The sequence below is a fragment of the Dendrobates tinctorius genome, unplaced genomic scaffold, assembly GCF_039654945.1.
Source record: "Dendrobates tinctorius isolate UK_male_01 unplaced genomic scaffold, ASM3965494v1 ptg000375l, whole genome shotgun sequence".
Lineage (NCBI taxonomy): Eukaryota > Metazoa > Chordata > Amphibia > Anura > Dendrobatidae > Dendrobates > Dendrobates tinctorius.
The window spans coordinates 644,134-658,324 of record NW_027362041.1 but is presented as its reverse complement, the minus strand read 5'-3'; the positions used below and the strand labels follow the sequence as shown (position 1 = coordinate 658,324).

Here is a 14,191-nt window from a genome sequence, read left to right as displayed (position 1 = left end):
GCATGGCATAGATTGCAAATTAACATTTTTTTGTCTCAGAACTCTCTTTAAAAAAGGCCCAGTCTGGGGAATACCCAATTCTTTGATGGAGAAACTCAAGAGTGTAGGACTCTGCAGAACAGCTGCCCGCCTTCTCCCTCTGGTCACCTCACCACCTTTTCTTGCCCGTTTCAGTGCTGCCGATCCCTTCCCCTCGTCTTCCACGCAGCTCCTCATCCTCCTGACTTGGTCACTTAACAAGACTTATCGTCAACTGTGTCTCATCATCATCTTCTTCCTAAGATAAAATTTGCTGTTCCCCACTTCATCTTCTTGTGACCATGGCTGCTCTAAATTTTGTGCATCACTACACAAAATCTCCTCCTGTCCCTCTTAGAACATGCAGAGTGGGAGGTCACAATCAAGAAATGATGTTGTAAAGAGTTCATTGGAGTGTCTTAGTGTGGGATCATTGGTATCCTGGGACTCAGCTCCTGGTGGGAGGAAGAATCAGGATGAGGATCAATTGATCAGACTGTTTACTGTGTGGAATTACTGGGTGGTGCAGCCAAGCATGCTGGAAACATTATCTGCTATCCAATTGACCACATGTTCAAACTGGTATATCTTCAAAAGCGGTGTCCAGTGCCTCCGTATAAAGTGGGACAGGAAGATGTGTCGTGCAAGGTTGTGATTCTTCCGTTCCAGCACAGGCGTAGTCACACGAGCCCCAAGTTCTCCACGTATTTGTACACCATCAGCACTTCCACTTCCTCCATCCCTTTCAGTGCGCAATTTCTAATTACTAGGGCTTTGGAAACCAAGTTCCCTTTATTAATTGAAACCTTTTTTTTAGTGAATCAAAAAAATTTTGTCAACTACAGCAGGACAAGCGTTACTTTTTTTTTTTTTTAAAACCACCGTAACGTTACAGAGAGCATGTTAAACTGTATGGCTACCTAACTGAATCCAGAAAAAAATGCTGAATTTTTTGGGAGGTTTACATACCACGAAAAATTAAACATTCAACTGTATGGATGACAATATAGTTGTCGATTTTTAGGCCACAGTGTCTGACTTCTCCTACTTCTGCACTGATTAGAAACACTTCACATTCTTATGAAATGGTGCAAGTTTCTTTTGGAATTGCAGAAGTTAATCTGCTCTGTTGAGAGGTCCTGGAGCATGAAGGCTCTCAGTTGTGCACTGTTAGCCACTCCCTTCTACAATATAAACTGTATTTTTCAGACTATAAGACGTACCGGACCATAAGACGCACACCAAATTTTGGGGTGAAAATAGAAAAAAAAAAAAAGATTTTTATAAGATGGGTGTCCGTCTTATTGTCCGAATTTAACCCGTTAGTGACAGAGAAATTTTAAAAATCTGACCAGTGTCACTTTATGTGGTCATAACTCTGGGACGATTCAACAAATTCCAGTGATTTTGAGATTGTTTTTTCGTGACACATTATACTTTATGATAATGGTAAATTTAGGTTGATATGTTTTGTGTTTAATTATAAAAAAAATATCAGACATGTGACAAATGTAAAAAAATATCAATTTTCAAAATTTGAATGATTATCCCTTTAATTCAGATAGTCATACCATAGCAAAAATTAATAAATAATAATTCCCACATGTTGGCTCTACATAAGCACCATTTGTAAAATTGTACTTTATTTTGTTAGCATTTTAGGAGGCTTAAAAATGTAGCAGCAATTTTTCATTTTTTCAAGGAAATTTACAAAATTATTTCTTTTAGGGACCTATCCAGGTTTGAAGTGACTTTAGGGGTCCTATATATTTGGAAACCCCCCAAAGTTAAACCATTTTAAAAACAACAACTCGTGACATACTGAAAACTGCTATCAGACAGATTATTAACCCTTCAGGTGTTTTTCAGGAATGAATACAAAGTGGCATGATAGGAATGAAAAAGTTGATAATCACCACCTAATTGTCACTGACATTTGAACATGTTGCTATAGTCGGCAGACTCTAAGGCCGCTATTTGCTAGTGAATTGCCATGGCAAACATCAGGACCACACAATCATGATCTCAGGGTGCCAATAGGGATAGAGAGGGAGAAGCCACACTCTTTTACATATTAATATGAAGTAGTCAGTATTGGCAGCAGCATCTAAGTGGTTAAACAGATATGGACGGTGACATCACTGATCGTGGCTGATGCAGCAAGTTGTGAGCTATAGTGTACAGCCGACAGCTGCTGGATTGTTTCTTGTATGGGGATGGTAGTCTCTTATATCTCAAGTCAGTTAAAAGACGTATTGACGGTCATTAAAGGGTTAAGATATCTTACCTGAGGGCTGGCGGTGGTACAGCAGAATCACAGAAGGCATGGTCCCTTCCTCAGGGTGGTCCGGTCCGGTGTCGGCGGTAGGGAGTGCACCTTAGCAGGGTCACTTCCTACTAAGGTGGGTGACGCCGCGGCCTGGTGTCCACGAGGGGATTACGGCAGTGGTGTGGCGGCGGCAGGGGTGCGGTGATGCTGAGGCACGGTGGGCGGTACGACGTGCACCTGAGCAAGGTCCCTTCCTCAGGTGTGGTAATGCCATGGCCCGATGTCCAAGGCAAGCAGATCCAGGTTAATCACGGGTTTCTCGGTGGCCGCGGCCATCTTCCCGAGACCGCACGTGCGCAGATTGAGTACTCTGCTTCCCGGGGCTTCAGGAAAATGGCTGCAGGAGGTAGCGCGTGCGCAGATGGAGATGGCGGCTAACATTTTCCTAAAGCCGAGATCTCAATCTGTGAACTCGGCTTTAGGAAAATGGCCGCCGCGATCTCAATCTGCGCACGTGCAGCTTCCCGTGGCCATTCAGAAGCCCTGGGAAACAGAAAACTCAATCTGCACACGCGCGGCCTCAGGAAGATGGCCGCCGCCACCGAGAAACCCGTGAATCACCCGGCTCTGCTCTCCGTGGACACCGGACCACCACACCACTGCTGCAACCCCCCGGTAAGACTAAGTTCGCACAATAAGACACCCCCCTCCCATTTTCCTCACAATTTTTGGGGTGCAAAAATTGCGTCTTATAGTCTGAAAAATATGGTAAGTCCTGGCAAGCACACATTGTCAAAGTTGGCTTATGCTGCATGTCTGGAGGTTGCTGGTTATTATAGAAGGCAGCTTTTGATGGGTTTATCTGACTCTTGCTAGGTTTTGAGCGTGAGATAATTCCCTTTCTTCTCCTACTTTGGTTTAACCCCATCCACCACTCCCTGGTATATTACTTTGTTGCCTGTGTGAGTATATTTGTATGCTTGGTATTTTTGTTACCTCTATTCGTATCACTTGATTAATCTGGTTGGTGTATTACGGTGCACTGGGTGGGGGAGTGGTACAGACTGAGGATGGAGTCAGGAGCTAAGGCTAGTTTCACGCTAGCGTTCTCGGGTGCAGCACAGGGCAACCACTAAGCCCCGCCCCCGGCTGCGCCCCCTCTGGTCAGTTCCTCCTCTGATCGCATGACGCTGTATGCGATCAGGGTACCCTTTATTTAGCGTTAGGTACGCTGGTCGTGCACTGACCGTGCGCTGGTATGATTTTGCTGGCGCTGTGTCCAGCGCACAAAAATGCAACACAGTACACTGTGTACACTGATCGCATGCAGCGTCATGCGATCAGAGGAGGTACTGACCGGAGGGGGCGCGGCCAGGGGCGGGGCTTAGCAGCCCTGCGCTGCGCCCGAGAACGCTAGTGTGGCAAGGTACGAGCCCCCAATATCTACACAATCAGAAGTAATCCGGGGAACAGGGCGAGCAGGGGCGTCCCTAGCGTTAGGTACAGGGAAAGATCCCCTTGTCCCGGAAAACCCAGCAACAGAGTTGTGACAACATCCTTTCAGAACTACAATGGAAGGCTTAGATCAGAGCATAGTCATGTGTGTTAATAGCCCAGTCACAGTCCAGACCCAAATCCCAGAGAATCTGCGACAAAAAGTGAAAATTGCTGATCACAGACGTCTCCATCCAATCTCACTGAGAGAGAGCGAGTGTGCAAAGGAGAAGGGGCAAAATGTCACCTCTAAAAGTGCAAAGCTTGGCGAGACAGACACCAAAGACTGCAACAGGAATTGCAGAGAAAGGTGGTCCTACAAAGTAGTGCCTCAAGTGGGTTAAATATAAAAATGCAACTCACAGTATTCATACTTTTAAAATAATTAGAAAATCATGTATCATTTCCTTTATACGTTACAAATACTTGTTGGTGTCACAGAAAATCCCAATAACATACTGTTAAGTTTGTGGGTGTAAAGTAAAAAAAAAAAATGTGGAAAAGTTCAAGGGTAATTAAGACTTTCAAGGTACTGTATTTTCTGTATATCATTACTGAACACCACTGACGTGTATGGGGCAATGTCTTCTATTGAGAACCAGCACTAGTCCACAGGATTGAGGATATTGTTGAGAATATTGTGTTCCCCATCACTGTACTGTCCTATCGTGACGCAGCCTCGTCACCTTCCCCGTCAACAATCCTTATTGAAAAAATGTCTAAGTATGGAATAGACAAGGCAACTGTAAGGTGGATTCATAACTGGCTTAGTGATCGGACCCAAAGACTGGTCGTAAATGGATGCACATCCAGATGGAAGAATGTCTCAAGTGGGGTACCACAGGGCTCTGTCCTGGGCCCTGTATTGTTCAACATCTTTATCAACGATTTAGATGAAGGAATTGAGGGTAAACTGATTAAATTTGCTGATGACACAAAGCTAGGAGGGATAGCTAATACTAGAGAAGAGAGTGAGAGGATTCAAAAAGATATAAATAAACTGGATTAGTGGGCAGCAACTAACAGAATGGTTTTTAACAGGGAGAAATGCAAAGTACTACATCTGGGCAATAAAAATGAAAAAAGCATATACAGAATGGGAGGAATAGGGATAAGCAACAGCACATGTGAAAAAGACTTGGGAATACTAATAGATCACAGAATGAATATGAGTCAACAGTGTGATGCAGCAGCAAAAAAGGCAAATGCAATTCTAGGATGTATTAACAGAAGCATACAGTCTAGATCACATGAAGTCATTATTGCCCTCTACTCCTCTTTGGTCAGACCTCACCTGGATACTGTGTCCAGTTTTGGGCGCCACATTTAAAAAAAAACATCAACAAACTGGAGCAAGTTCAGAAAAGAGCGACCAGAATGGTGACCGGTCTGCAAACCCTGTCTTATGAGGAAAGGTTGCAGGATTTGAGAATGTTTAGCTTGCAGAAGAGAAGACTGAGAGGAGACTTAATAGCTGTCTACAAATATCTCAAGGGCTGTCACATTGAAGAAGGATTATCTTTATTCTCAACTAGCTGAAGAGCCCGGCGCTGCCCGGGCATAGTAACTAACTTTGGTTAGTTATAGCAAATTATAATTATCCTCCATTTAGAGAAAGCGATTAGTTCCAGCTGCGTGTAAAATTCTTCTTTATTCCATCATTTAAAATATAACATCTTCATAGGTATATGCCACAACCACGGACACGGCAACGCGTTTCGATCTATAAGATCTTTGTCAGAGCCATAAAGACACACTGCTCTCACCTGCATTATATATTACATTTTATCCAATGGCATTCATAGAATACTGTCACGTGACAATTTAACCCTTAAAATAAAATTCCCAATTTATATATACAAATAAATAAAAACATGTTGTGAAAAAAGAAAAAAGCTTACTTATATTATTAACAATAATGAAGCATTAGGTCATTACGTTTGTTCAGACCATTCGGAGATCGGGTGTTGAGATGATAAATCCAAAAAGCCTCTCTGGTTAGCAGGCATCGCTTGGAATCTCCACCACGAAAAGGAATTTTAACCTGTTCTATTCCTTGCACTTGGAAACTAGAGGTATTTCGAGCATGGCATGTGATGAAATGCTGGGACACAGCTGATAAATTACGATTCATATTATTCATATTGTAAATGTCATATAGATGTTCTCTGATGCGCACCTTCATTTTTCTAGAGGTGCAACCTATATACAGTGCCTACAAGTAGTATTCAACCCCCTGCAGATTTAGCAGGTTTACACATTCGGAATTAACTTGGCATTGTGACATTTGGACTGTAGATCTGGAAGTGTGAAATGCACTGCAGCAAAAAAGAATGTTATTTCTTTGTTTAATTTTTTTTTAAATTGTGAAAAGTTTATTCAGAGGGTCATTTATTATTCAACCCCTCAAACCACCAGAATTCTGTTTGGTTCCCCTAAAGTATTAAGAAGTATTTCAGGCACAAAGAACAATGAGCTTCACATGTTTGGATTAATTATCTCTTTTTCCAGCCTTTTCTGACTATTTAAGACCCTCCCCAAACTTGTGAACAGCACTCATACATGGTCAACATGGGAAAGACAAAGGAGCATTCCAAGGCCATCAGAGACAAGATCGTGGAGGGTCACAAGGCTGGCAAGGGGTACAAAACCCTTTCCAAGGAGTTGGGCCTACCTGTCTCCACTGTTGGGAGCATCATCCGGAAGTGGAAGGCTTATGGAACTACTGTTAGCCTTCCACGGCCTGGACAGCCTTTGAAAGTTTCCTCCCGTGCCGAGGCCAGGCTTGTCCGAAGAGTCAAGGCTAACCCAAGGACAACAAGGAAGGAGCTCCGGGAAGATCTCATGGCAGTGGGGATATTGGTTTCAGTCAATACCATAAGTAACGTACTCCACCGCAATGGTCTCCGTTCCAGACGAGCCCGTAAGGTACCTTTACTTTCAAAGCGTCATGTCAAGGCTCGTCTACAGTTTGCTCATGATCACTTGGAGGACTCTGAGACAGACTGGTTCAAGGTTCTCTGGTCTGATGAGACCAAGATCGAGATCTTTGGTGCCAACCACACACGTGACGTTTGGAGACTGGATGGCACTGCATACGACCCCAAGAATACCATCCCTACAGTCAAGCATGGTGGTGGCAGCATCATGCTGTGGGGCTGTTTCTCAGCCAAGGGGCCTGGCCATCTGGTCCGCATCCATGGGAAGATGGATAGCACGGCCTACCTGGAGATTTTGGCCAAGAACCTCCGCTCCTCCATCAAGGATCTTAAGATGGGTCGTCATTTCATCTTTCAACAAGACAACGACCCAAAGCACACAGCCAAGAAAACCAAGGCCTGGTTCAAGAGGCAAAAAATCAAGGTGCTGGAGTGGCCTAGTCAGTCTCCTGACCTTAACCCAATTGAAAACTTGTGGAAGGAGCTCAAGATTAAAGTCCACATGAGACACCCAAAGAACCTAGATAACTTGGAGAAGATCTGCATGGAGGAGTGGGCCAAGATAACTCCAGAGACCTGTGCCGGCCTGATCAGGTTTTATAAAAGACGATTATTAGCTGTAATTGCAAACAAGGGTTATTCCACAAAATATTAAACCTAGGGGTTGAATAATAATTGACCCACACTTGTATGTTTAAAATGTATTAAAATTTAAATGAGCAACATAACTTTTTGGTTTGTAAGATTTATGCATCTGTTAATAAATCCTGCTCTTGTGTGAAGTTTGAAGGCTCTAACTTATTTGCATCTTATCAAACCTGCTAAATCTGCAGGGGGTTGAATACTACTTGTAGGCACTGTATGACAATTTACATATTGTACAATCTATTTTATAAATCACATTAGTTGAATTACAGTTTATATATTGTTTTATATTGTATTGTATTGTGTCCCCAGCATTAGAGAAATTTTTAGTGATATTTGCATATCTACATGTTTTACATTTATTGAATCCACATCTAAAAAAACCATTGCAGGTTAGCCAAGTTTTATCCAATTTTTTATTATTAAGAAAGAATAAATTGGGTGATAATTTGTCCCCTAGTGTGGGAGCTCTTCTCGATACTATATTTATACCTGGCGCTAAAATTTCTGCTAGTTTGGTGTCCTCATATAGAATAGGTAAATATTTATTAATAATTCTTTTAATGTGTGGAAATTGACGACTAAACTGGAAACAAATATATGGTTTTTTACCAATCATTGACTCATTTGCATTTGTATTAGTAGAGATCATTTCACTGCGATTTTTCTTTTCTGTTATTCGTTGCGCTCGGTTTAAAGACCAGTCTGGGTACATACGATTTTTTAATTTTTTCCTAACATGTTCCAATTCGCTATCTAGATTTTTTTCTTCACTGCAGTTACGTTTAACCCTAGTAAATTCCCTCACTGGTATCGCTTTGAGGGTATGTTTGTTATGGCCACTAGTGGCATGTAGGATAGTATTCCCACTATAGGGTTTATGGTGCGTTTTAGTAGCGATAATTTCACCTTTGACACCTACTAAATCCAAATCCAGAAAGGATATATGGTCCCTATCATGTTTGTATGTAAATTTAATATTATATTGATTGGAATTTAAATATTGTATAAAGTGTGGTATGGTAGATACATCTCCACCCCAAATAATTAGGGTATCATCGATATATCTACCATACCACATCAATTGACTATAAAAAAGGATTTGAACCAGAAAAAATATATTCATATTCCCAGCAAGACATGACTAGGTTTGCATGACTAGGGTATCGATGATACCCTAATTATTTGGGTTGGAGATGTATCTACCATACCACACTTTATACAATATTTAAATTCCAATCAATATAATATTAAATTTACATACAAACATGATAGGGACCATATATCCTTTCTGGATTTGGATTTAGTAGGTGTCAAAGGTGAAATTATCGCTACTAAAACGCACCATAAACCCTATAGTGGGAATACTATCCTACATGCCACTAGTGGCCATAACAAACATACCCTCAAAGCGATACCAGTGGGGGAATTTACTAGGGTTAAACGTAACTGCAGTGAAGAAAAAAATCTAGATAGCGAATTGGAACATGTTAGGAAAAAATTAAAAAATCGTATGTACCCAGACTGGTCTTTAAACCGAGCGCAACGAATAACAGAAAAGAAAAATCGCAGTGAAATGATCTCTACTAATACAAATGCAAATGAGTCAATGATTGGTAAAAAACCATATATTTGTTTCCAGTTTAGTCGTCAATTTCCACACATTAAAAGAATTATTAATAAATATTTACCTATTCTATATGAGGACACCAAACTAGCAGAAATTTTAGCGCCAGGTATAAATATAGTATCGAGAAGAGCTCCCACACTGGGGGACAAATTATCACCCAATTTATTCTTTCTTAATAATAAAAAATTGGATAAAACTTGGCTAACCTGCAATGGTTTTTTTAGATGTGGAATCAATATATGTAAAACATGTAGATATGCAAATATCACTAAAAATTTCTCTAATGCTGGGGACACAATACAATACAATATAAAACAATATATAAACTGTAATTCAACTAATGTGATTTATAAAATAGATTGTACAATATGTAAATTGTCATATATAGGTTGCACCTCTAGAAAAATGAAGGTACGCATCAGAGAACATCTATATGACATTTACAATATGAATAATATGAATCGTAATTTATCAGCTGTGTCCCAGCATTTCATCACATGCCATGCTCGAAATACCTCTAGTTTCCAAGTGCAAGGAATAGAACAGGTTAAAATTCCTTTTCGTGGTGGAGATTCCAAGCGATGCCTGCTAACCAGAGAGGCTTTTTGGATTTATCATCTCAACACCCGATCTCCGAATGGTCTGAACAAACGTAATGACCTAATGCTTCATTATTGTTAATAATATAAGTAAGCTTTTTTCTTTTTTCACAACATGTTTTTATTTATTTGTATATATAAATTGGGAATTTTATTTTAAGGGTTAAATTGTCACGTGACAGTATTCTATGAATGCCATTGGATAAAATGTAATATATAATGCAGGTGAGAGCAGTGTGTCTTTATGGCTCTGACAAAGATCTTATAGATCGAAACGCGTTGCCGTGTCCGAGGTTGTGGCATATACCTATGAAGATGTTATATTTTAAATGATGGAATAAAGAAGAATTTTACACGCAGCTGGAACTAATCGCTTTCTCTAATTGGTTTCACGTCAGTCCAGACGGAGTTCCGAGGTCTGCGGTGGATACCTGGTGAGCTGGCTTATGTTTCTTTTGTGAATTATCCTCCATCCCTTAGTCCCGTGCCCATATACATATCCACAATCCCATAGGCCCATGCCCATATAAGCATCATACATATCCGCCATCCCATAGTCCCGTGCCCATATACCCATCACACATCCTCCATCCCATAGTCCCATGCCCATATACCCATCATACACATCCTTCATCTCATAGTCCCATGCCCATATACCCATCATACATATCCTCCATCCCATAGTCCCATGCCCATATACCCATCATACATATCCACCATCCCATAGTCCCGTGCCCATATACCCGTCATACATATCCTCCATCCCATAGTCCAGTGCCCATATACCCATCACACATCCTCCATCCCATAGTCAACCATTATGACATCATAATGAGCGGCGGGGCTTGCAACCTATGATGACATCAGTGTCGCCATGGCAACCATTATGACATCATAATGAGGGGCGGGGCTTGATACACACACTTTTTCCCCATTATGTAGATAGAGGCAAAATTGTTTGGTGAATTGGAACGCGCGGGGTTAAAATTTCACCTCACAACATAGCCTAGGACGCTATCGGGGTGCAGACGTGTGACTGCCAAATTTTGTGGCTGTAGCTGCGACGGTGCGGATGCCAATCCCGGACATACACACATACATACATACACACACTTGAGCTTTATATATTAGATTGTACAAGGAAAGACTAGAAGCAATGGGATGAAACTGAATGGGAGGAGACACAGATTAGATATTAGAAAAAACTTTTTGACAGTTAGAGTGAAACAGGCTGCCACGAGAAGTGGTGAGTTCTCCTCCAATAGAAGTCTAGACAGAGGCTGGACAGACATCTGACTGGGATGATTTAGCGAATCCTGCTTTGAGCAGGGGGTTGGCCCAGATGGCCCAGGAGGTCCCTTCCAACTCTACGATTCTATGATTCTATCGTGACGCAGCCTCGTCACCATCCTATTGTGACCCAGTCCCGTCATCTTCCCCATCACTGTCCTATCGTGACCCAGTCCCATCATCTTCCCCATCACTGTCCTATCGTGACCCAGTCCCATCATCTTCCCCATCACTGTCCTATCGTGACCCAGTCCCATCATCTTCCCCAACACCGTCCTATCTTGACACAGCCTCGTCACCTTGCCCGTCACTGTCCAATCGTGACGCAGCCTCGTCACCTTCCCCGTCACTGTCCTATCGTGACGCAGCCTCGTCACCTTCCCCGTCACTGTCCTATCGTGACGCAGCCTCGCCACCTTCCCCGTCACTGTCCTATCGTGACGCAGCCTCGCCACCTTCCCAGTCACTGTCCTATCGTGATGCAGCCTCGTCACCTTCCCCGTCACTGTCCTATCGTGACGTAGCCTCGTCACCTTCTCCGTCACTGTCCTATCGTGACGCAGCCTTGTCACCTTCTCCGTCACTGTCCTATTGTGACGCAGACCCGTCATCTTTCCCGTCACTGTCCTATAGTGACGCAGACCCGTCATCTTCCCTACCATTGTACTGTGCTATCGTGACCCAGACTCGTCATCTTCCGTCACTGTCCTATCGTGACCCAGACTCGTCATCTTCCCTGTCACTGTATTATCGTGACCCAGACTCGTCATCTTCCCTGTCACTATACTATCGTGACCCAGACTCGTCATCTTCCCTGGCTCTGTCCTATCGTGACCAAGACTCGTCATCTTCCCTGTCACTTTCCTATCGTGACCCAGACTCGTCATCTTCCCTGTCACGGTCCTATCGTGACCAAGACTCGTCATCTTCCCTGTCACTTTCCTATCGTGACCCAGACTCGTCATCTTCCCTGTCACTTTCCTATCGTGACCCAGGCTCGTCATCTTCCCTGTCACGGTCCTATCGTGACCCAGACCCGTCATCTTCCCTGTCCTATCGTGACCCAGACCCGTCATCTTCCCTGTCACTGTCCTATCATGACCCAGACCCATCATCTTCCCTATCACTGTCCAATCGTCACCCAGACCCGTCATCTTCCCTGTCACTGTCCTATCGTGACCCAGACCCCTCATCTTCCCTGTCACTGTCCTATCGTGACACAGACCCCTCATCTTCCCTGTCACTGTCCTATCGTGACCAAGACCCGTCATCTTCCCTGTCACTTTCCTATCGTGACCCAGACCCGTCATCTTCCCTGTCACTGTCCTATCGTGACCCAGACCCATCATCTTCCCTGTCACTGTCCTATCGAGACCCAGACCCGTCATCTTCCCTATCACTGTCCTATCGTGACCCAGACTCGTCATCTTCCCTATCACTGTCCTATCGTGACCCAGACTCGTCATCTTCCCTGTCACTGTCCTATCGTGACCCAGACCCGTCATCTTCCCTATCACTGTCCTATCGTGACTCAGACCCATCATCTTCCCTGTCACTGTCCTATCGTGACCCAGACCCGTCATCTTCCCTATCACTGTCCTATCGTGACTCAGACCCGTCATCTTCCCTGTCACTGTCCTATCGTGACCCAGGTCCGTCATCTTCCCTGTCACTGTCCTATCGTGACACAGACTCGTCATCTTCCCTGTCACTGTCCTATCGTGACCCAGACCCGTCATCTTCCCTGTCACTGTCCTATCGTGACCCAGACTCGTCATCTTCCCTGTCACTGTCCTATCGTGACCCAGACCCGTCGTCTTCCCTATCACTGTCCTATCGTGACTCAGACCCGTCATCTTCCCTATCACTGTCCTATCGTGACTCAGACCTGTCATCTTCCCTATTACTGTCCTATCGTGACCCAGACCCGTCATCTTCCCTATTACTGTCCTATCGTGACCCAGACCCGTCATCTTCCCTATCACTGTCCTATCGTGACTCAGACCCGTCATCTTCCCTATTACTGTCCTATCGTGACCCAGACTCGTCCTCTTCCCTGGCTCTGTCCTATCGTGACACAGACCCGTCATCTTCCCTATCACTGTCCTATCGTGACTCAGACCCGTCATCTTCCCTATCACTGTCCTATCGTGACTCAGACCCGTCATCTTCCCTATTACTGTCCTATCGTGACCCAGACCCGTCATCTTCCCTGTCACTGTCCTATCGTGACCCAGACCCGTCATCTTCCCTATCACTGTCCTATCGTGACTCAGACCCGTCATCTTCCCTATTACTGTCCTATCGTGACCCAGACACGTCCTCTCCCCTGGCTCTGTCCTATCGTGACACAGACTCGTCCTCTTCCCTGGCTCTGTCCTATCGTGACCCAGACTCGTCCTCTTCCCTGGCTCTGTACTGGATTTCTCAATACATGGCTCAGTGATGTCATAATCGAGTTGATGAAGTTGTTGTGAGCGCTGAGGGGGCGCCGCGCACAATCTGCAGCCTCTGTCCTGTGACCGCAGCCCCCAGACCCGCACTTACTGATCCGGGCTTCCAGACTCTCCTCCTCCATACTCAGCTACGTCAACTGCACTCGGACACTTCCGCCAGGAGTGAAACATGAGGACGTCACCTCCGCCAGGAAAGACACACGATCGTATGACTTCCGCCAGAAGATGGGCACACGGTCACGTGACTTCCGCCGGAAGCGGGACGCTCGTCACTTCTGCGCACATCTAACTTTTTGGTGTCTGGACATAAAGCGCTCAGGGTACATGAGCAGTTCCGGTGCCCAAGTAGTTAATGCGTGAGGCACGTGATGGGTGTGTCTTTCCGTGAATGGTAAATCTGGGCCGTCACTAAGAAAATTAGAGTGGCGTAATGGGAGATTAGATTAGATTGGTGGAGAGACCCCTGGAGCCACAAGATGGCTGCAGCCCAGTGCTAAGACTGTCGGAGACGCCCAAGATGGCTGCAGCCCAGTGCTAAGACTGGCGGAGACCCCCAAGGTGGCTGCAGCCCAGTGCTAAGACTGGCGGAGACGCCCAAGATGGCTGCAGCCCAGTGCTAAGACTGGCGGAGACCCACAAGATGGCTGCAGCCCAGTGCTAAGACTGGCGGAGACCCCCAAGGTGGCTGCAGCCCAGTGCTAAGACTGGCGGAGACGCCCAAGATGGCTGCAGCCCAGTGCTAAGACTGGCGGAGACGCCCAAAATGGCTGCAGCCCAGTGCTAAGACTGGCGGAGACGCCCAAGATGGCTGCAGCCCAGTGCTAAGACTGTCGGAGACGCCCAAGATGGCT

The 14,191-nt window shown here is 44.6% G+C and overlaps 1 protein-coding gene across 3 annotated transcripts in view; it reads right to left on the bottom strand.

The window, feature by feature from the left end:
* Nucleotides 1-13,639, bottom strand: part of GGA1 (golgi associated, gamma adaptin ear containing, ARF binding protein 1) — a 157,937-nt gene extending 144,298 nt beyond the window's left edge. Inside the window, exon 1 of one of the 3 annotated variants that reach the window (XM_073562984.1) lies at nt 13,432-13,639. In XM_073562984.1, coding sequence (XP_073419085.1) covers nt 13,432-13,511 — 80 coding nt within the window. In that variant the 5' untranslated portion in view covers nt 13,512-13,639. The remainder of the gene's footprint in view (nt 1-13,431) is intronic. The other 2 variants (XM_073562983.1, XM_073562986.1) reach the window with 2 other exon arrangements.
* Nucleotides 13,640-14,191: the final 552 nt, after the last annotated feature.